Raw genomic sequence first — 24,404 nt, 5'->3', positions numbered from 1 at the left:
ACTGATTCAATTACAACCGGTCTTTTCAATTTATTTTCAAAATTGAGTTGCAACCGATAGAATAACGTCGTTTATTGAATGTAATTTCCCATAATTCAATTGCACAACTTTGGAATAATTGGATTCAATTTTTGGATTTCTCCTCACAAATTTTCGTCTTTCAAAAAAGTTTGAAAAGAAAATATTTTTGAGACCAATTTTATCGGTAATTGGCTAAATTGTCTACCAGTAAAAAATTGGTCAATATGATTAATTATCTGATCAAAATTTCGAGTAATATTTTAATATAAAATTAAAATTTATTTTATAACTAAACACTGTGATAAGTTGGGTTCGTATTTCTAAATTAATATTTTATTCGCAAAATATGAACCGATAAGACTATAACGATAACGAAGTTCTGCTCTCAAAAAAAAAATATTTTCAGAGGTGTTAACTTTTATAGTGACTTTTTGTATGCATTCTCTGAAACCGAAGTCTTCATTGAACTGAATTTCAAAAATCTTGTTCCATGATAAGCGAAGCACATCAAATTGTTAGACCTCAACCAAGGAAAAGAGAGTTTATGCCTAGCGCTGATTTTTCACCAAGCCCAATAGCTTCACAACGAACACAAGAAAATATTTCAAACTCAAATTACCAAAGAATACGAATTGGGCCTCAATGCTCGACCCCTAAGCAAATCAAAATCACAGTGCCACGTTTCACAAAAAGAAAAAGAAGAATGACAGTAAGTGCTCTCGAAATTTCACCAAAAAGAATTAATCGTTGCGCAAGTAGCGATCAACAGTTATCAAAACAATTTATAAACAAGGCGAAAAAGTTTTTCGATTCACAGAACAAGTTAAATGATCAAAATGCAAAGAAAGAAGAAGAAGAACTACCAAAAATCATTGAAACGCAGCCCAAATTCCAAGTGTGCATGTCAAATGGGCGGAGGCTATCTTTAAGATAGTTTTGCAAAATTTGACAAATACTTGTGATTTCAAAATAACTTATAACTTTCAAAATATTAAATAAAGAACTATCGCTATGATGCTTTTTTCGCCTTTGATCTTTCATTTTTCGAAATATTGATTTTTAAAAATTTAATTTTTTCTATTTAAATATTTAAATGCAAATAATTATAAATATATCGAAACCAATGTACATGTTTATGAATTTTGATCCATTTTTTTAACGAAAAGAATATATTCATAAAAATTAATTGGAATCTAATTTTTTATCCTTAGAAACTCGAAAGTTCATCATCAATAGTATTTTTAATATGGACATTGGATGTCTGCAACAAATTTGAATTACATGTTTCTCACATAAAATCACAAAAGCACAGATTTATTTATTAAGTTTTACTTGTTGGAAATTCGACAAAAAGTGGTAAATGATTTTATGAATAAAAATGGATTCTTGCTTATCACATATAAAATATATTCTTTCTGCGGAATTAAAAAATAAATTGATGACACATGACATATGTGTTATAATTTAAATAACAAAAAATATAAAGTATGGTCATTAAAAAGATTCATTACATAATGAGAAAATATGTTTTGAAACCTCAAAATTTTAGCAAAAAATATGGAGACAACCAAGAATTTGTAATTTTTATTTGACCAATTATATATACATAAAGTTTTCTTTCTATCGGTATATGTTCCAACACTTTTTTTCTTCTGTGGCATGAGTCTAGTTTTGAATTGTTAATTCACAAAAAAGCACAAGAACCAAAAAATTTATGCATTTTTGTTAACAAGATTTAATTGATACATATTACTAATGAATAAAATGAGGCTAATGTTTGCTAAGTACTTCGAAGGTATGACACAGTTTTATCTTTTTGAGCTTCACCCTTAAGATGAACGAAGAACGCGCGAAATAAAAAACATAACGCACGGGGCACCCCAAATATCTTCTTGCCAACCGTTCGCGTCACAAATGAAAACATCGCAGCCGTTCCATACCTTCGATCCACAGAAATACATCAAACGCCGTTACTCACCATTAGTTGTCACTGTTGTTGAAGACGATGTTGAGCAACTTTTCAAGCAAAGTAATTTAACCTTTACTGATTTTCTTGCCGCGTTTGTAGAGTACGACAATAATCCCATGCGAATCATCACCGGCGATATGCTTCGTCAAGAGACACAAGAAGAGTTATTAATGAATGTTCGAAATGACACATTCCTATTCTCACAATCCTTTGCATTCCAAGAATTCGAAGATAGCGACGCCACTGATCCGCAGCTAAGTCCTATTCCCGACTTATTTCCAAAGGCAATTCATTATCCATCCAAAGAATCAATGAATCCTCCATGGTTCTCGTTATTTGCCGAGAAACTTCTTAAGTCGATGCAATTTACGGACTTTGACTTTTGCGATCTTCCAACGTGCATTGTCTATGCGACAAAATCCAATTCCCAAATCCCACTTAAGACGCCAACTGATGTTATTCACTCAATAGCATTTCCACAATGGATGAATGAGTTCGTTAGTGGCATCCCAATTGTTCGAGTGATTGTATATGATGGACTTGTAACATCAGCAAGTAATACATCCAAAGGTCAATTCAAGGAAATTTATCACCTATGTTTCCGCACACGACACATTGATATGTCCGCTCCAATGGATAAGGTCACACTTCAAAATCTCTTCAAGTACGATACACACCTTACGAAAAGTGACGACTTCTTTTCTGATGTTGGTCAATCTGACGTCAAAAGTGTCAAAGATTTTCTTAACATTCTCCACAAAATCATAACGGCCGACATTGAAATTACGATCAAAAGTCACGACTTTGAAATCGAAGGGATGAACACCGTTTCGAATAAACTTAAGAATTTGTTTTCGAAGAACGTTCCGGAGCGTGTTACTGATTATCATTCAATTCCATGGAAAATTATCATCCATCAAAAGATCGCTTCGTTACATATGATCTTAGGCAATTATGACAATTCGCGCAAAAGTTTTCATGAGGCATCGAATTTATATTCTTCTAATAAGCAACATAATGATCTACGATTACATTGCTTATTATTACATACATTTTCATGTATTAATAAGCAGAATTTCCTTTCTCATTTGAAGGATGGAATTACATACTTAATGTCGCATATAGCAGAAGCACGTAGCGTTCGATTCCTAATTATGGTTCCATTACTTGTAGCAGAGTTTTATTCGTCGTTATTCGATTATAATCAGTCATGTCAATTGTATAAGTTAGCGATCAATAAAATCAAGAAATTGTGGTCAGGCAACATCGACATCCGAAGTACTATACTTGGATTATTATATGAACGACTTGCAGGCTTAACGCAAGATAAGAACCATAGCTTATTATATACATCGATAGCAGCGAAGACGTATTTGTCATGTGAACAAATCCCTCATGCATTACGATGTTATATATGGCTATTAAAGTTATTACCGAATAACCAATGGGTATTATTAAGTCAAACTGCTTGGCTCGAGAAGGCGAAAATTCTTTGTAACTTAAACCAATTCATGAGAGCTTTAAATAACTTAAAAGAACTTTTGGCATTACCGAACTTACATCAATCTTTACATGAACAAGTAATGTCATCATTTTGGGTTCCTTATAATCAAACTTCTCTTATTAAAGAAGAAAAGAAAATTAATATTCGATCATTATTAGATATAAAAGGTATACAAATTGTAGATCAAAGTGAACCGGAATATTTCGGATTAAATAATGATGACTTCATGGAAATGATTAATGAATATGATAAACATGCTAAACAAGCTTTAGGACTTACTTCAAGTGTATCATTTGATTCTTGGTATGAAGATTCAAATGATTATTCAAAGAAGAAGAAAATTATTAACAAAGTTGGAATAGGTAATGAAATTATAGTTATCATTAGTGTATATAATCATTATAAGTTTTCGATACATTTAAATAGTGCTATTTTACAAGCAAATTTCGTTGGGAATAATGAAGAGAATATTGAAACTTATAAAATAGAACAAATTAATAATATAAATATTCCTGGATTAACTAAGAAACCTATAGATTTAAAGTTTAAATTTACTCCATTGTTATCTGGTAAATATACTATTGATAAATTTAATAAAAGTTATTGGGGTCATATTAATACTGAAGTAAATTGTGAACCTTTAACATTTACTTCGATTGAAAATATCCCACAAATTACTATGGATATTATAGATTTCCCATCAGAATGTTATTTAGGTCAATGTTATAAATTTTATATATCAATTACTAATAATGGAAACTTTTCAATTAATGGTTATGATATTATATATGATAAACCTTCAGTAATTGTACCATTAGAAAATAAGTATAAAATATTCGATAAAATTGGAGTGTTTTCTTATAGAAAAGAAATTAAACCTAATGAAACTATAACTAATGAATTCATAGTACAAATTTCAAGTAATTTAACTTCATATTATCGATTCTTCGTAGCTATTGAAGGTAATCAATATGCTTATGCTGAAAAGAAAGTTATCACTAAACCTATAATGCGTGTTGAAGCTTGTATAATCAAGAAACAAAATGAAACTACAAATATGATATTTAGATCGAGTGTTACATCCATTAATAAAAACATTGAAATCATTGGATTCATTAATAAAAATGGATATTTATTAAAGACAATTAAAAATAATAATAATAATCAATGTATTAATAATAATAAGAAATTTAATTTCTTCGGATATACTTCAGAAGAAACAATAGAAAAAACTGATGAATGGAGAACGAAAGTTATGGGTAAAGCACCAATGTCAATATTATTTAAGGTTGATAATGAAAAACTTTATGGTCAATTTAACTTAAATGTAATGGAATCGAAATCAAAATATTCATTAAAGTTTATAATGCCTAATGAATGTAAAATAGGTCAAAAAATTAATGCAAAAATTATGTTATTAAATCCATCAAATGAAAACATTAAATTATTTGTCGAACCTGCTCAATTTGAACTTGTAGGCGTAGTAGATGAAAGATCTCAAGTTGTTGGTTGTCGATGGATAGGTAAAAGAAGAATTCTTTTATCAAACCTTAATGAATTTAAAGCAGATCTTTCATTCATTACACAAAAAGGTGGGATATATAAAATCCATGGATTTTATATATCAGAAAATAATGACTTTTCAAATCCGAAGCTAATTGAATTGACTCAAAGAATTTTCGTATCATCACGGAATTCAATAGGGCCGTTACGAATTGAATAAAAGTTGTTACGATAAACCGTTTTTGAACCGCAAAATGTTTTCTGTGTTCTTGGCTTTGTCATCGTGTTCAACAGAAAGAGCTATTCCTTCGTATTGGCTTAACAATTGGGATGGCACAGATACACTGATTGGCTTTTGGAACATGGCTTCAGATTCTTGGTCAGTCCCACCAAAATATCGACCAGGTATTCAAACTCTCCGTGCTTTTGATCAACTTGAGCGTGACCTAATTACAGATGATAGCTTTGCTTTCAACATTGACGGCATTGGTTATCGTGACCCACTTATGATGAACTCATCTCATTTAGGAGGTTGTGTTCAAGAACCTACAGGTGAACTTTGGACAGAATATACTCATTACGGTACAAGAAAACTTCCTATTAAGATACGTCGTTCTTTCATAATGCCACCAAATGAAAAATTCTATATGGTCAAATATCAAATAACATCAACTGATGGAGCAACACATACAGTTGATCTCCTCGATTTCCTTTCATCAGGACCATGTAATGAATGGGCACGTGGTAAATGTTCAGATGGAGTTTGTACTATTGATCAACAATATTGCCTTGGTTATGGTACTGCTATTTCCGTTGATACCACTCATGAAGTATCATATACTATGGGTAATGGTCAATTCACTGAAAGCGACAATCCATTAACACATTTCCAAAATAATGGTGAAGTTCCTTCATTCCCTGAATACGATCAATTCAAAGTTGGTTTTGGAGCACTTTACAAGAACCTTCAAGTTACTACTGGTACCATTACAATCATTTCATATCGTGCATTTGGACGTTCACTTGACGATGCTCGTTCAACATTAACCAAATGTTTATCTAAAACCAGCAGTCAATGGGAAGCAACAACAAATACATTATATACTAATTGGATTAATTCCGGAGAAGTTCCTTCATTAACAGGAGATGCACTCGACATGTATAAGAAGTCACTTCTTGTTTTAAAGAATTCACAAAATCCAAAACTTGGTACCATTGCATCATCATTACATCCACTTTATGGCTATAAAACATGGAGCCGTGACTCAATCATGGCTGCATTCATGTTAGATGCATCTGGTCATCATTCTGAAGCTAAGCTTTATTACGATTGGATACCAAAAGCACCATTAACATCAAATGGAGCATTCCACACATGTTATAATACATTTACAGGTGCTGAAGTCGGATTTGTTGAACCACAATATGATTCAATTGGTTATTATCTAATTGCTATGAATTATCATCTTCAATGTTATGGTGATGAAACTTGGGTTAAGTCACATCTTGCAACCATCGAAAAGTTTGCGCAATGGATAATTGATAATAAAGGCGCACAAAACTTAGGATTAAGTGATCGTTCACCTTGGGAAGAATCAACTGATCATCATACAGGTGAACCAATCCCTGAACAATATTATACATTTAGTCAATCATTATATTATGGAGGCTTAAAAGCTGCCGTAATGATTGAAAAGAAGATTGGTACATCAATGAAAGAATTTTCTTATAATTCACGAGCAAATGAAATCCAACAACTTGTTCTCGAATACTTATGGGATGATACTAACTCCCATTTCTATAGAGGTAGATGGCAAGATACATTTATGCCAGACACTAGAGCTGACTCTTCTTCGTTATCAGTTATATTTACTGGCCTCGTAAGGGATTCTAGAGCTCAATCGCATTTGAACTTCTGTGTCGATAAATTAGAAAAATTGGGCGGAGGTACCTCCAGATATGAAGGAGACCCATATTTCTTCGATTCAAAATGGAATCCTTGTGGTGAAGGTACTTCTGAAACTCAAAGAAATGAACCAGCTTGGCCGGTGACAACTGCTTATGTTGCTTGGGCTGAACATGCTCTTGGTAAGGATATCAGCAAAAGAGTTAATTGGATGTTGAAATATTCCGCTTATGGTAATATGCCAGTTGGTGAAGGTGTTGATTCAGCCGATGGCGCTATGATCGTCCCAAGTGCACCCGATTGCTTCGAACATGGTGGTGTATACGTGTATACGCAATTGCTGATTCAAGGAAAAGTTAAATCAATTTTGGAAACACTTGAATAAATGAGTCACTTTGATGTGCTTTTGATGCGACGTTTTCGTTTTGTTTAAATAACATTTTTTTATATCGTGAAAGGTGTTGTGAAGGAATCAGTGGACTTTCTTAACCTAAAGCAAAGAATAAATTTGAAATAGCTATATCAGTGTGGCTGCATAAGCAAGTTTATCAACATCTGATATTCTATCGTTCATCAGTATCGGCGGTTAGAATATTATTGGATGTCGAAATCAAGTCAAAAATAACAAATTCAGCAAAGAGAATTAAAAAACGAATTTGATTTTGCAAAAAATAAAGTTTGCATAATACAGAAAGAAGTAGACAAAAGAGATGAATAAAAAAAAAGAAAATTAAAACCCGCACTTTTAGCAATCAATTATCGTTGCTAGAAAATTGGCACGCGCACTTGCTAAACCATGCACATGCTAGTAGAAAAATCAGAAAATTCCATTAAGGAAGAGAAACGCGATTTTTCCAATGGACAGTCAAAAACAGAAGGCCATTCTTCATCTTGAAAATTGTCAAAGACACTTTCATTTTCGACTGGATTAGCTGGAATAGGTGACACTTGAGATGGAGAAGATTCAGGTGAAGGCGTTTCAACGGATCCAATTAGTACACTGCTTACCTTGCTCCAATTCTCGCAAAACCAGCATATTAGACAATCGCGTGAACGTTTTGCCAAACGATCTACTCGAACGTTAATTTTTGGAGAAATCCAAAGGGCCGCATCAAGAAGTTGTTTCTTTTGCGGTGGTGCACCAAAAATTAATTCAAGAGTTTGGAGAACTTGAGGCATAGATGCTTGATTAATTTTGATTCGGTTTGCTGTCATGACCTGATCTTTTTGTGTTTGCTTTGTGAGTTCTTTGTGCTTACCGACTCTTGGTATTGTGATTAGCTGCCTTTGGTCCACGCTCAGATTCATCTGTAAAATTTTGGTTCTGGTTACTGAAAATTGAATTCAATTGAATTAGCCTCACAAATTTTGAACCTAAATTTTACATGTTGGTTGATAAACGGTCGTTGTATCAATTTGGCTAACTAACAACGGCCGTTCAAAAGGCCAAACAAATTGACACTTTTCAAATAAAAAAATCTTTTGTTCGTATGAGTTGCACATGAGATAATAAGTATATTTTTTTATTTTTTTTTCATTGTCATAAATTTTCCATAACAAAGATCTGAACAACAATCTAGATTAAGTGACAATATAATTTGTAAACAAAGATAACAATAACTTGGATTAATTTAACATGAAGTAGAGGCATTTTAATTATCGCACTCACACATTACACAACATGTGATTTGCTTGTTTTGAACGTTTTGTAGAAGAAAATTTTTCATTGATTGATCGGATCAAAATGTATATCTAACATTTTATAATCATTTTTCGAAATCATTGAACTGGTTCCATCAAAATAAGTGACCTTAATTGTACCATTTTCAAGAATCTCTTTATCGACAATCCATTTTTGTCCAGATTTTGTAACCATAATAGACATACCTTCTGTTGTGCTGCTTGGCTTTTGTTTTTCTTGCTTAACAAAATTGAGATCTGAAAGTATTTCTTCTTGAGATAAAGGTTCACATGCCGCAGCGAATTCAGCATTTAGCTTTTGAGGCTTTGGTTTCTTTCTCATTCTTTTTTTAGTACCTCTAGTGGGGAATCTAATAAACAAATCAGGGCAAATCTTTTTTAATTTTTCATACTCATTTGGGTCATCTGTAATTTCTTGAATTTTTCCGCATGTATTGTATAAAAGGCGTTGCTTCATGTACAATATTTCTTCATTCATTTCCTTTTTTAATCTTTCTCTTTCCCTCTCGATCGGCAGCATTTCTTGCTCAAGCCTCATTAATAAATATTCTTGTGAAGAAGGATCAAGTTGATTATAAATATTGTTTTCTTCTTCTGTAAAGTTAAATTTTGCTTCTTTTTTGCTTGTTTCCATTCCGGGCTTTACATAAACGGTCGCCTGAGTCTGATACATTCAATTTAATGAAATAGGGAATTTTAGCAATTCCTCTTAAATAAAGGAAACTTATTAGTTGATATTATTCACTACATATAGAGAGGCTCAAACAAGTTATCTGTAGATAACATAAAGCAATAAATTTTATAATTATGAAAATATAATGGATAATATTAAAAATAATAATATATTAAAATGTTATATTACATTAGTTCAAACAATGAATTATTCAAATTGAACTCAAGCAAATATAAAATAAGTAAAAATAGAAATATAATTAAATTTAATTCCTTATTGATTATTAAAATTTAAATACATGGGGTACTTTCGATTCCAAATTAAATTTGTTTATTACAGCATCCAATATTTTAGAAAATAATATATATATATAACAATAAAATAAAATCACTATATATATTGAAAGAATATTTTGTTTCGAATATAGCATCGATCTATATAGCATAATTAACTTGCTGAATGTCGTTTTCTCACTACTCATGGCGTCAAACAATTTTTTATCCAATATCTCAAACATAATCAAATTTCTTTTCCATACACTGTAAACACCAATATTCCATACACTGTATTCCCTAAGTTTGAATGAAAATTCATGAAATTCCTAATGTTTAACCAATAGTATTATAAGACTTATAATCGCCGGTTCCCTTCTTCTTCTTATACACAATAACGCCGACAATTATTGCAACAACGACAACAGCGACTATTACGCAACCGACAATTATAGCAGTCTTTGATCCACTGCTTCCGCCTCCGCTAATTTCAGGAGCAGCAGTTAAGTTCACGTTAATGCATGTCATTACCTTTGTGTTTAATGTGTCTGCGTTATTTGAGCAATAAGCCTTAAGCACAGAGTTCTCACCGTTGAGATCTTTCTCAGTTGCTTGGAAAGTAATTAATCCCAAATAACTTTCACAAGTCTCCAAAGTAAATGTTGTGTTATCTGTGCAATAAATTTCATTTGTCGTGCCGATGTAATTATTTAAGTCAATGTTACCATCTTTCGTTTCATAATTCATTATGATTTGCTTTGGCTTAGATATTAATGCCTTAGTTTCAATTCTTGGAATTGTGCCAATGTGATAATTAAATATTATCTTATTTCCATTTATGTTAATTGTGTCTACAACTAATGATGTACCTGATTTCATGACAACGTCATTCGAATTAATTGAACCTCCAACTGATGCTGTAGTTCTGACAACGACATCTTTAGCTTTAACTTCGTTACTTTCGATTGTTGTTGTTGTAGAAGCTGAGTTAAGTTTAAATTGTGCTCTTGATGAGAATTGGATTTCATTAAATTCGACTTCGCCATTAATATCAAATGTTACATTACCACTAACTTTCATTGGGTTTTCAACAACAAGTTTCTTTTGGCCATCTTTAAGATTAATTATAACATTACCTGTACCTTCAAGTGAAATGTTTAAGTTACTTGTGATGTTATTGATTGTAACATTGCCTGCATGTTTAATGACGATAACACTATCGTTTACATTTTGTAATGATTCCCAATTTCCAACAAAGTTAATTACTGAGTTATTTCCAATTGGTGAAACATCAACTTTAAATCCTGGAATTGTTGTTGTTGAATTTAATATTAAATTAATTGGATTCATTGATGTGAATTTAGTGCCTAATGTGCCAGCAACTTTATCTTTAGATATAAGAACTCCATTTGCATTAATTCCAGTGGATGTGATAGTAATATCTGATACTGTTTGATCAAATTCAACTGTTAAGTTTCCATATTTAGAATTATGAAGTTCTTGATATGTTTGAAGATCTAAATATACCTTCTTACCAGTAAATGAGATTTGGTCTTTAAGTTGACCTATAATTGTTGATTGATAAATTGATAATGTTGGAACATTAACTTCTGTATAATTATCAACTGGCGAATTCTTGATGTTAAAGTTAAGAATTGAATTTGTAACAGAAAGTGATGAACAATGATCCTTAATTGTTAAGTCCATATCAACATTAACTTGTGACTTTGTCTTAGATGAAATTGTAACTGCTGCTTCTTTATTGAGAAGATTTGGAAGTTGAATTGAGTATTGTTGTGTCATGTTTTCATTAATTTGTAAGTCAATCTTCTTTGTTCCTTTATGAACTTTGTTTTGAATTGCTGACATTGTTTGCATATCAATAGTAACATATCCTTGATCACATTTTCCGCCAACGCAATATTTCTCAGCAATACTTGGTGGAAGACTTATAAATACTAATTGAACACAACTTTGGTTTTTATCAGTTCCATATCTTAATTCAGTTACTTCAGAGAACATTCTTGCGAATTTATCTTCTTCATCTTCATATTCTTCATATTCATAATAATCGTCATCATTTTCTTCTTCTTCTTCAGTAACATAATTTAATACCCATGAATCTCGTTCAATTGATTGTTTAGAGCATACAACATTCATTGGGATATCTAATTTAGATTTAATCATTTCGAAGTCTGATGTAGAAACTTCAATATCAAACTTAAGGTCCATATTATATTTGGTTCCACTTTCTGGGATAATTGCTGAGTCTGTTGTGAGTCTTCCATATTGGAATTCTCCATCATCTTCAATTGATACTTCAACTTGTAAATGTCCATTGGATGCAAGGTTAAAGTTTTTGAGATATTTAACTTCGTCTTCAATTTCAATGTAATCATAAATTGTGTTAATATTATTTGCAATATGTTTGCTACTTGATTCAAATCGAAGATGAAGTGTGAGAGTAGAATTAGTATTGGCATTAATCTTAGCATTAGATTCTCCATGAATACTACTTGTTGTAAATGTAATTGGTTCTTGAAGTGTTGAGCGAATCATATCATTAGCTGTAGCAACTTCAATTCGTCCTGTAATACCTGCATTTGGAGATGTAACGACTATGTCAAGTGGTTCTTTGCAATCATTAATGATATATGCTGGAATGTTTTGTGCACCAATTTCAATGGTTGATTTATGTGATTGTTTGATCTCAAAGAATAATTCATCATCATCATCGTCATCATCACCAAGGTTTGTTAAGGTAAGTGGCCATGTGTCTGTTGGGAAGCTAAGTGTACCGCCGGAAAGTTTGAATTCATATTCCCACATTTCAAGATATGTAAACCAGCCTTCATGTGATACAGTAACATGATTCTTGATGCCAGAGAACTTAACTTTAGGTCTAACAAATGTCGAGTTAAAAATGATTTTATGTTCGCAGCCAACTGGTGTGACATCAAGCCTAAGACGAGATATAAGTAAATTAAGATCTGCGGTGATCTCCTTTGCAATTTTGATTGAGTTTGACTTAGAAAGAGAGAACCTGAAGTTAATTGTTAAATCTGTTGAAAGATTTGCGTCAATATTTGTTAATTCAAACTTGCAAACCTCAATATGACTTACGCCAATGATAGAATTAGTGTCAGAAACTAATTCATCTGAGAAGATCTTAAGAGCACCATTAATTGGTTTAAGAACAACATTTTCCAATATTAATTCAGATTTGTAAATTTCTGCGCTATGAACTTCAACAGTGATATTAATGATTTCAAGTTTTTTATCTTTGAGAGACGAGTTAGAAAATTTAAGACTGACAATTGATTCAGGAGTGAGACCTATTATATCAAGCTTGTCTTCAAGGATAGAAGCGTCGACGATAACAGAACTAATATTGCCATTAACATAGAGTTTGGTATATCCTGTGAGAGAACTTTGAGAAAATTGAGTTATTGGAACATAATCTGCGGTCACGCTACTGCACAGGTCTGCACTGTTCGCCACACAAATGCCTTTGCATGAACAAAATTGAACTAACAAATAGCACAAGATCATTACACCAAAATGAATTTAAGCCCACTCAAAATTGTATCATTTACGAAAAGCCCATTCAAATAACACAATTTTCAATTATTGTTTTTTTGGAATTGAATTAAAATTATATCAAAAAGTTTCCAATATTTTCGGTTAATGTTCAAAATTTCAACTTCGATCAGGTCCAAAATTGACAAAAGCACTCAAATTCCGGTGTTCTCCAAAAACACTGCAAAGACAACAATGGAATACAAATATCAGTAAAAAATTATCACATTGAGTGACAATTCCACTGTTTTGTGTTTGTATCATAATGTATTTCTGAAGACGATCAGATTTCCGTATAAATTTCATCATCTTTCAAAAAATATTTTATAAACTTTCAAATACTTTATTAATGCACTCATTGTTGTAAAAATTTTCATCTTTCAATATTGTAATTTTAATACATTAATATTTTCTATTTTTGGATTTTTCATAAATTATTTTAATGAAGTCTCTGTTGTATATTGATTGATTTAATTTTAATGATTTTTTCCCCTGTAGGTTGGTTTTCCTGCGCAACTAAATCAGGGGAAGTCATTTGTTGAATTAACGGTTTCCGAAGAGAAGCTCATGGATTCACCAATTTATATTGAGGATGTGTTTTCAGTAGCTTCTTTCAAGGATTCACTGGCTCAAACAGGGCTCGTATTTACAGATGATCAAATTATTTCTTTAATTAATGAAAAAACAATAACAATATTTTCGAATTCGAATTTTTTTCTTGTAAATTTGGAAAATCCTGAAACGTCCACACTTTTAGATGTAGGCGATACTACAAATGTAGACATTTCACCATCATTAAATACGATGGTTCAATTTCAGTTTGGAAAAATACACTTTATGAATTATCAAACGCAAACCATATTTCTTTCATACAAGCTTGATGGCGATTTTTTTATCTCATTTTTAAAATGGGTTCTTAATGATACTGTAATTTTGATTCGGAATGATGGTTTTATTTTTCATATTGAAATAGACACTTATAAACAAACAAGTTCTTCATCTGATGTTTATCATATTCCCAAGATAGTTGAATTTGACATCATTTCAAATTGCATTGAATCAATTGACAAGAATTATTTTTGTGTTACTTGTCTTAAATCTGATAAATCGCTTGGCCGAGTTCTTCTTTTTACTAAAGGCCGAGATATTCCACGAATATATGAAGGTACAGCCTCAACATTTACTGATGATTATTCATATCTTATAATCTGTCACAAAATCCATAATATGATAAAAGTATTTATAATTAAAGTTGATGATCAAACAGATGTTGATGATTCATTTAATAATCGAATCATTAATATTCATTTAGAAGAAACATTAATTGAAGATTATCCGACATATGTAATCTATAATCCGCGATATTCCAGTGCATTTGTATTTACTAATAAAGGCTTTTTATATATAATAAATATACAAACTGCAGAAGTAATATATTCCATGATAATTAGTCAGGAACTTAATATTCAACAATTTTATTTTTCGCAACAAATGAATGAAATATATATACTATTGCAAGATGAAAGTATCAACAAAATTAAATTTAATGATCAAATATTTATTGATTATATTATAATTGAAAAAGAAATTCCAAGTTCATTATTTACAATGAATGATTATATTTCAATATGTTCAAACAAAGAATTTAATAACGTTCAATTAGAGCAATTAATTTCATCAAATAATTATACAGCAATTTCATTAATGGCATCGACTAATCCGAATTATAAAGATATTTGTTTAATACGATTATTAAAAGAGAACAACAAAAAATTTACGTATTTATTCTTAAATCAAATGATCTCTATGAAAAATATCAAATTTAATGAAATCGAAACAATTATATTTTGTAAGTTATTAATCGAAAATAATCAACAAATGCAAATAGTCCAAATATTTATTGATAATTTAACTATAACTAAAAATGTTGCAGATAGATGTCGGAAAGATATTCGAATTGCTATGAAGTTTTATGATCATTTAAAGATGTATGATAATATTTTAGAGTTATGTATCGAAAACGAAATGTATAATAAAGTCCAAGAAATATTTCAAATGAAATCTGATTATTCACCAAATTGGATAAATATTATTCAAGTTATCATTGAAAAAAATCCCGACAAAATCGAAAACTTCATAAATTTCTTAAGAGTTCAAGACATTTTTAATGAAAACCTTAAAATTATCATCAAAATATTATGCGAAAATCAAATGTATTACATTGCAATTAATTTTATATTATCATTAATTAAAAGAGGCCGACAAATTGATTCCGAAACACAAACGAAATTAATAAAATTATGTTTATTATATAAACCTAAATATGGATTATCATTAATATCTAATAATATATGTAAAGATTATGATAAAGAAAAAATCGAACAAATTAAAAATTATATTATATCTAAGAATTATATATATACATTTTTAGATAATTTGGTTAATGTTAATTCGCCAATCATTAATACAATTCAATACTATATGTTTAAGAATTATTTCGAGAAACAAAACTATGAAAGTGCATCTAAATTTTTATTATATAATTCTAAACTTTGTATATTTTTATCATCGTCACAATATTTCATGAATTATTTAATAACAAATTCGTTGACAGATATAATTCATACGATATATTTCGTATATAAAAAATATAATTTAAACATTCAAACGATTACTAATCCAAATGATTTTATCTTAGCTTGTAAATATTGTACTTATCCAATTATAGCTATTCATGGACATAATGAAAGTTCTCCTTATTATCCTATAAATTTTGATTCCGAACAATATGAATCAGCTTTAAAGGTTTTGTTGGATAGAGATGATCCAGAGTTATTAATTAATTGTTTAAATGATTTGAATAAATTAATTGCAATAGAAGCTAATCCTATAACACCTTTATATTATGTTATAAAAGAAAAAAAAGTGTCGCTTTTAAAGCAAATGTGGATAATAATTAAACCGTTTGATTTAAATGATCATGATTTATTACTTGCTTATTCTTATTGGAAACATTTATATCCAAATGAAAAACCACCGTTTTATCTGGAGAGAACGTTAAAGAAACATATTTTGAACGTTAACTTCAAAATTGTGAGTATGAAAGCAAACGATAAAATTCCATTGAATAATTCAATAAGTGTAACTGATTATCATTGTTTAAATGTTTCTTCAATTTTTTTGGATGCAAATAAACTTTTTAGTTATCTCTTAAATAGAATTAATCGTTATAATCTGGAATTTAATATTTCGCCTGTGATAATGATTAATAATCGATATCTAATTATGCAATTGCCTTGTTTGTTTTTGGCCGATTCAAATGCCCTGATACATCCAAAACTTTATACAGAAGTGACACCTATCGGCGAGGAAGCAACTGGAACTGGACCCGTTCAAGATTTGTTTAATTCTTATTTTAAAGAATTATCAAAATTAGATATATTCGATGTGGATGAAAATACTACAATGATATTGCCGACTGCTGCTGCTAGTGCTTCCAAAGAAAGAATCGATGAAATTGAAAGAATATTTTACGGACTTGGTGTTGTATTCTTAAAAACGTTAATAGACATGAGACAAATGGGAGGCGTCAATGATGTTAATAACAAGAAAATGCCAACAGAACTCATTTTCCATCCTTGGATATTTCAAGCCTTAAGTTGGAAGTTTAGTTCCAATACAAAACATTTACTTAATGAAAGTCTTTTATACGATTACAAATTTGCCGAATTTTTAAGTTCTGCTAAAGAATCAAATAATATTGAATTCATTAAGTATGAAGTAACCACAAACAAGTTATTCTTATTTAATCGAAAGCTCTTCTTTAGGGCCATATACGATGGCTTTAATTTAAATTATCGAAGAGGCTTTTTACCCAAGTCATTTAAAACCGAAATGGAAAAATCCAAGAAAGAGCTCACTGAATTTTACAAGATCATCAACAGTATATCACCAGAGTCAGTGCAGCTATTAATAGTTGGCTCACCACGGATTCATGCGCATGTTCTCTTGGACAAATTCATCTTCCAAGCGTATGAAGGCGTTGACCTATCAGGCGAAGGCTCTGATAAGTTAATGGACTTATCAAAGAGTCCGCAAAACGCGAAACTCTTCGAGAAGGTAAAGAACATATTCCGTAATTACATCAAAAAACTTTGCGACAAGCCGCAGCAAACAAAGATAAAGCGATTCCTGAGTTACCTGTTCGGCGTTCCAAGTTTCTCGCCGCTCATGCACGAGAAATGGCTCTTTGCAGTTTCGTTCTATTCGAGGGCAAAGTTTTTGGACGCGTTCGCATGCGACAGGTTTGTTATTGTGCCGATGTTCGACTCCGAAAAGGAATTGGACGAAATCGTAAATAACACGTTGATAAACCACGAAAAAGACGCAGTAAGCAGAGACGTAATATACGCCAGACAAGTCCACGATACGTTTGACCCAAAGAACGAATGAAATATAAAGATAAATTATTAATAAAATATAAATTAATTGTCGATATGGTAAATGTTTAAAAGTGAAACTTCTGCTAAAGCAATTAATGTAATTATTATTGTTTCATGTAGTTGGTCACTTAATTTATGCAATTTTTTATTATTGTTCGCATATGAAAACTCATTTTCAAACATTTTTACACCTACTTCTATACAGACATAGATTCACCCAAATTAAAATTTGGCAACGAATCTTCGTGGTCGGAATTAGGAAAAACGCGATAGACAACACTTAATTAACATTAATTCATTTTTGTTCAATGTGTAATTTATCTATTTAGAAGAAAAAGTTTTCTAAATGACACAAACTTGATGCTAAAGTGCTGTTTGGAATAATTTAAATAATTTCCAATTATTATTGAAATAAAGAATTATTAAATTTAATTTTAAATAAAACAAATAAATATCTTTAGCATTAAAATCAATTCCTTCTTGAACAAGATGTAATTTAACTATTTCTATATAAAATAGTTTTAGAAATTTTAAGGAAAATTCAACTACTGCTTCATATGCATCTTTAAATGTTGAATGATTTTGTTCACATAAGTGAATGATTTCATCATTTCCACATCCAGCTGCATATCTACAAGTAATAATTGCATTCATAAGTAAATGGAAACTGAATCAAAAAAAGCTCCATAATCAATTAATATAACATTTGGTTTGCTAACAAAAAATATTTTTCATCATATGCTAAAATGTTGATATATTGAAGTCTTTCTATTTAGGATTATAATCATTAATGAATCTGATTCCCATTGAATTTCTCCCTCTAATTGTTTTTTAGTAAAATTTATTCTTTTCACGACTTGAGGAGGTGTGAGTTTTTGGATTGCTCTAAGTTAGAGAACTTCAATTTTATGAGCTTTATTTTTAAAAGCCTCTCTATAATGCTGCATAAAAATAGGTGGGATATACACTATATTTTTTATTAGATTTTTACTATAAGTTTAAAATTATTTTATCTAATCAAAAATAAAATTTCAATCACAACAAATAAAACTTCACCTAATGGTGTTACACATTTTAATGGAATATTTCAAGATGTTTCTGATTATAAAGTCAATTGATTTAATAGAATGTTGAGATATCTTAAAAACTAATAAACAAAAATGACAGAATTTATCTTCTCCTTATTTTTTGGAGTTTTTTCCTAAGAATGTGACAAATTAGAAGAAACCGTCAAAGAGATTTTTTTCGCGTAAATAATTGAAAACAAATTTCTGATAAACGATAACATTTACATAAAAAGTGGATTCAATACATTGAAACATATCACATGACCGTTGAAACAGATGAGCTCGAAATCAAGAAACTTTTGGGGAAAAGAATCCGTGTAGATAACTTGGATGTGGTCATTGAGAATCAAATTTCCAAAAAGAAGAACACAATTGTTTATCTTGCTTCTGATATCCGTGGCAAAAGTTATGCTTTAAAAGCAATACAATCACCAAATGATAGTGAATTCAGGAATTCTATTCAGGAGTGCAAAATTTATCAGGAAGTTTCGTTAGAAACTAATATTATTTCTATTTTTGGAATAGAATTTTTTTCAAAAGCAAGAGTTGCCATAATTTTAATGGAACTTGCACAGTATTCATTAAAGGAGTATATGAAAAACAAAGCAAAAGAAATGACAGAAAAAAAAATTATTGAAATTTTTCAATCAATTTGTACTGGAGTTCATTCACTCCATATACAAGATAACCCAATTGCGCACATGTGCCTCACTGCAAGTAATATTCTTTATAGCCATGGCGTTTGGAAGATAACAGATTTTGGAAGCTCAACATCCATTGATTCGGATTCAATCAACTACGATTCCATTAGCAAGAAGCTTTGTCCTCCAGAAATACTTCTTGGAAACGAAGTTGATAGCCTTAAAGTTGATATCTGGCAACTCGGATGTCTTCTTTATAAAATGTGTACGCAAAAATCACCATTTAAAGGTAAAACAGAGTCCGAAATAATTCATGCAGAATGCGCAATACCTGAAAATCTTAATAGTCAAATGACAGAATTAATTAAGTTTTGCTTAAACCCTGATCCACGTTGTCGCCCCACAATAATTGGTGTTCTTTCGAAAACTCATTTATTGTTTCCTGCTTATACTGATCCACGACATTGTCACCCACCAAAACCAAATTGTTCAACTGAAATCTTATCTCTCCCACACTCACCTCACCCACCACTTCCATCTTTTCCACCGCCAGGTTCTAAGGTCACATCTGCCTCTTTGAATCAAATCCCACGACTTCAAAGAAGGCAGCACGTATCGTACAACCGCATTAACCGCTTTAAACGGCTGAGTGAATCACAATTGAATGAAATCAACTCACAAGTTAACCGCCTTAATAATCTTCTTCCTCCTGTTAATGTTGAAGAAATACTTGATCGAATAATGAACGACCGTGACAATTTGGTTAACGAACTCTTAAATAGTACTCCAAATGATTTCAACAATACATTAAATCTTGAAATGCAATTCTCACCTGAAGAAACTCAAAGATTTCTCTTTTGTATTCTTCATTCCAGCAAAACAAAGATCTCTTTTGTGCTCTCCAATGCTCCAATTTTTCATGATGAATATGCACAAAATGCATGGGACTCACGAGTCGAAATTAACAGAGAGTTCCCAATGTTCGAAGGCAATTTCTCATTGCATAAGTTCAAACGACATTGCGTCAAAAACAACATTGAGATGGTTGGATCTTCTCCAATCTGCCTTAAAGCTATCAACAAGCTCCAAAACCATGTCGACTTCATCATCGAGATGCTGTCTCATGACACATGCGTTGATTTTGCGAACGAAGCACTTTTTAGTTATCAGATTATCTCTTACATCATTAGCAAACTCCTTTCAAAGAACATAGATAAGGAAACTTTGGAGGGTAGTGTAATAAAGAGGCTAGAAGGACAACACAGAAAGTTGCTTCCGTTCTTTGCTAAATTGGGAAATGGAGATTTCCCAATACATGCACATACATTCAAAACAAATAAAATTATACACGGACCAAAGCGATCGCAAAAGAAAAAATCACGGAAATAACTGTTTTTTGTTTTTTGCCTAATTTTATACCATGAATAAAACATAATGAAATATTTTGTCAATTGACTTCTTTTGAATACATTTTGATCGGAATGTATTGAAACTGATTTACAATTTCACTATGTTCCATTGGGACAAAATAAATTTATGTTATTCGTTTAATTTTTTGACTATTATTTCTTTTGGAAAATTTCTCATAAGTGTCAGAGCATCAGTTGATAAAACATATCTCTTTCCGGGGTGTATGTATTTTAGGTTTTTCATCCTTTATTATGTTATTTGATTCCAATTTTTGATGGCTGGGCACAGTAAACAATAAACATTTCTTGGAGATTTATGTTCTCTTTTGCTGAAGTTTCACAAAATTTTGTACCAAGGCTTTCTGCAAGTTCTCTTCCTCGCAAGGAGCAAAGCTTTGCTCACTTTTCTTTCATCTGAAAGATTACATTTATTCCCACATATCAAAATCTGGTTATTTTTTGTTTCTTTTACAAATTTCATTTGCTCATAAAAGGTTCCTATAGCTCTAAAACTCGATTCTTTGGTTCTTGAGTCCATGATGATGGATCCGTCCCCTTGAGTTAAATTTTTTGACTAAAATTATATATTCTCTTCATCTGGGCCTATAAGGTCTTTGGTACATACTTCTTTACCGTTGACTCTTTGTTTTCACATAGAAAAATTGTGATTTTCGTAATCATCATTAAATTATTTGTAGTTGTAATTGTTATAACCAACAGCATATGATCCAAGTACAATAATTGTTATTTGTGTGTCTATACCAGAGTTGAGCGATTTAAATCACTTAAACAAGAAAAGTAGTAATAAATAAAGAATTGTTAAGGAACCAAACTTAAAAACATTTGTGTTTCACACCAGACAAATTATTAAACATAAAACAATTTTACTGAGATTAAGCTAATTAAAAATAGCTTTTAAAACACATTTAGTGGGAAGGTCTTTGAATATTTGATTTGGATTTTCATTTTCCTGTCGTTTAAGTTGCTCAAAAACAAACTTTTTACTAGCCCAAATTGGAATTGCTTTTCCATGAATTTCAAGTAATTCATCATCATATTCATTATCTGAAAAATCACTGTAATCTTCATCATCACTTTCTGTCATTTGATATGATTTCACATTTATATTATTAATAGAGAATCTAAATGGTACTGGTGGCGCAGCATAAGATGCGGAACGCTTTTGTTTTTCTGTATTGATTGCCCATTTCTGGTGAAATTGAGATGCAAACTCTGAGAGATCGTGATACATTCCGCATGTATTAGGAGTTATTTCTGTTTCATCGATATCAGAATCAGATAAAATAGATTCATCCATAAATTGCATATTTGAATTGTATGATCGAGATTCATCTGATATGTCTGTTGAATTGTCTGTCTTTTCAGATATATTAGAAGTAAAATCACTTTTTTTAATATTTGTATCATAACAATTTATCTGAAATTCAACACTTTTCAACCAATCAAAGTGAATTCCTGTATTTACTTCAAAATTGTTTAGTTCACATTTTAATGTTGTTCTCAGATCTTTAACTTTCTCTATGATGCTTCTCATCCTTATTGGATTTTAACGTACATAAAAACATTGGCCGTTTATTATTCAGCCTCCAGCTAATTAGGAATGAAATCCACGAGAAAAAATAGGCGAACAAAGTCCAGGTCAAAAAAGCAATCACCAAAAACAATAAGCGAACCTTCATATGCTGAATCTCAAAAAAATACAAAAGATCCTATTATTTATAAAAATTATGGTTTATTTGCCACGTCATCTCTTTCCATTCCTAACGAGCCAAAATTATCTCAAATTTTTCATCCTGAAAATGATGAATTCTTAAATTTTTTTTTAAAAAAACGAACGATAAAATCTGTTAAATCCATAATCAAACAAACACCTCCAAAACAACCACAACTACCACAAACATTACAAGAACATGATTCAAACTATAAAGGAAGTATGGCTGCCAAACAGTCTTCTGATTCATCAGAAGAAATAAATCAAGATTCCAAATCAGTCGGTTATAATGAACCAAGTGCCGAAGTAAATGAAGCAAGCATGGAATTTGATGATGAAGTAGTCATGCCACCATCAGATGATTTAGACGATTTTATTCCTCAACAAAATAGTCAAGAAGCGGAAATGCAAAATACTGAATGCAAAAATATGCAACAACAGGAAATAAATTCACAAATAGAAGATCAATTATATAATACTAACGATATTCAAACAGTGCTAAGTAATGATGAATTTGATAATGACAACAATCAATTTCCGCCATCACCAATTAATGATGAATTTGATAATGATAAAAATCAAAGTCATGTACCAATTAATGATGAAATTGTAAATACTAATAATCAAAGTCAAATATTCCCAATTAATAGTGAATTTATCAATACTAATAATCAAAGTAAAGAACCAATCAATAGTGAATTTATTAATCCTAATAATCAAAGTCAAGAATCAATAAATAGTGAATTTATCAATACTAATAATCAAAGTAAAGAACCAATCAATAGTGAATTTATTAATGCTAATAATCAAAGTAAAGAATCAATAAATAGTGAATTTATCAATACTAATAACCAAAGTCAAATATTCCCAATTAATAGTGAATTTATTAATGCTAATAATCAAAGTAAAGAACCAATCAATAGTGAATTTATCAATACTAATAACCAAAGTCAAATATTCCCAATAAATAGTGAATTTATCAATACTAATAACCAAAGTCAAGAATCAATCAATAGTGAATTTATTAATATTAATAATCAACGTAAAGAACTAATTAATAGTGAATTTATTAATGCTAATAATCAAAGTAAAGAATCAATAAATAGTGAATTTATTAATGCTAATAATCAAAGTCAAGAATCAATAAATAGTGAATTTATCAATACTAATAACCAAAGTCAAATATTCCCAATTAATAGTGAATTTATTAATACTAATAATCAAAGTAAAGAACCAATCAATAGTGAATTTATTAATGCTAATAATCAAAGTCAAGAATCAATCAATAGTGAATTTATTAAAACTAATAACCAAAGTCAAATATTCCCAATAAATAGTGAATTTATCAATACTAATAACCAAAGTCAAGAATCAATCAATAGTGAATTTATTAATACTAATAATCAAAGACAAGAATCAATCAATAGTGAATTTATTAAAACTAATAACCAAAGTCAAATATTCCCAATAAATAGTGAATTTATCAATACTAATAACCAAAGTCAAGAATCAATCAATAGTGAATTTATTAATATTAATAATCAACGTAAAGAACTAATTAATAGTGAATTTATTAATGCTAATAATCAAAGTAAAGAACTAATTAATAGTGAATTTATTAATGCTAATAATCAAAGTAAAGAATCAATAAATAGTGAATTTATTAATGCTAATAATCAACGTAAAGAACTAATTAATAGTGAATTTATTAATGCTAATAATCAAAGTAAAGAATCAATAAATAGTGAATTTATTAATGCTAATAACCAAAGTCAAATATTCCCAATTAATAGTGAATTTATTAATGCTAATAATCAACGTAAAGAACTAATTAATAGTGAATTTATTAATGCTAATAATCAAAGTAAAGAATCAATAAATAGTGAATTTATTAATGCTAATAATCAAAGTCAAGAATCAATAAATAGTGAATTTATTAATACTAATAATCAAAGTAAAGAATCAATAAATAGTGAATTTATTAA

At 30.2% G+C, this 24,404-nt stretch overlaps 6 protein-coding genes across 6 annotated transcripts; 3 read left to right on the top strand and 3 right to left on the bottom strand.

Moving 5' to 3' along the window:
* Positions 1–1,935: 1,935 nt before the first annotated feature.
* Positions 1,936–7,288, top strand: GO595_009217 (Carbohydrate-binding family 6 protein; the record flags this gene model as incomplete). The annotated part of the gene is made up of 2 exons (XM_067922878.1): positions 1,936–3,880; positions 5,298–7,288. 2 exons carry the CDS (start codon positions 1,936–1,938, stop codon positions 7,286–7,288), a joined length of 3,936 nt encoding a protein of 1,311 aa, XP_067770629.1.
* A 404-nt stretch (positions 7,289–7,692) lies between these two features.
* GO595_009216 (uncharacterized protein) lies at positions 7,693–8,082 on the bottom strand (the record flags this gene model as incomplete). The annotated part of the gene is made up of 1 exon (XM_067922877.1): positions 7,693–8,082. One exon carries the CDS (start codon positions 8,080–8,082, stop codon positions 7,693–7,695), a length of 390 nt encoding a protein of 129 aa, XP_067770628.1.
* Positions 8,083–8,626: 544 nt separating this feature from the next.
* On the bottom strand, positions 8,627–9,238 carry GO595_009215 (uncharacterized protein; the record flags this gene model as incomplete). The annotated part of the gene is made up of 1 exon (XM_067922876.1): positions 8,627–9,238. The coding sequence occupies one exon, from the start codon at positions 9,236–9,238 to the stop codon at positions 8,627–8,629; it is 612 nt and encodes a 203-aa protein (XP_067770627.1).
* Positions 9,239–9,885: 647 nt separating this feature from the next.
* GO595_009214 (uncharacterized protein) lies at positions 9,886–13,101 on the bottom strand (the record flags this gene model as incomplete). Its single annotated transcript, XM_067922875.1, has 1 exon — positions 9,886–13,101. The coding sequence occupies one exon, from the start codon at positions 13,099–13,101 to the stop codon at positions 9,886–9,888; it is 3,216 nt and encodes a 1,071-aa protein (XP_067770626.1).
* Positions 13,102–16,413: 3,312 nt separating this feature from the next.
* On the top strand, positions 16,414–17,580 carry GO595_009213 (uncharacterized protein; the record flags this gene model as incomplete). Its single annotated transcript, XM_067922874.1, has 1 exon — positions 16,414–17,580. One exon carries the CDS (start codon positions 16,414–16,416, stop codon positions 17,578–17,580), a length of 1,167 nt encoding a protein of 388 aa, XP_067770625.1.
* Positions 17,581–19,338: 1,758 nt separating this feature from the next.
* GO595_009212 (Protein kinase superfamily protein) lies at positions 19,339–20,667 on the top strand (the record flags this gene model as incomplete). Its single annotated transcript, XM_067922873.1, has 1 exon — positions 19,339–20,667. One exon carries the CDS (start codon positions 19,339–19,341, stop codon positions 20,665–20,667), a length of 1,329 nt encoding a protein of 442 aa, XP_067770624.1.
* Positions 20,668–24,404: the final 3,737 nt, after the last annotated feature.

Source organism: Histomonas meleagridis, assembly GCF_020186115.1.
Source record: "Histomonas meleagridis strain 2922-C6/04-10x chromosome Unknown contig_88, whole genome shotgun sequence".
Lineage (NCBI taxonomy): Eukaryota > Parabasalia > Tritrichomonadida > Dientamoebidae > Histomonas > Histomonas meleagridis.
The sequence above is the reverse complement of the archived record's forward strand: the minus strand, read 5'-3'. Positions and strand labels throughout refer to the sequence as shown.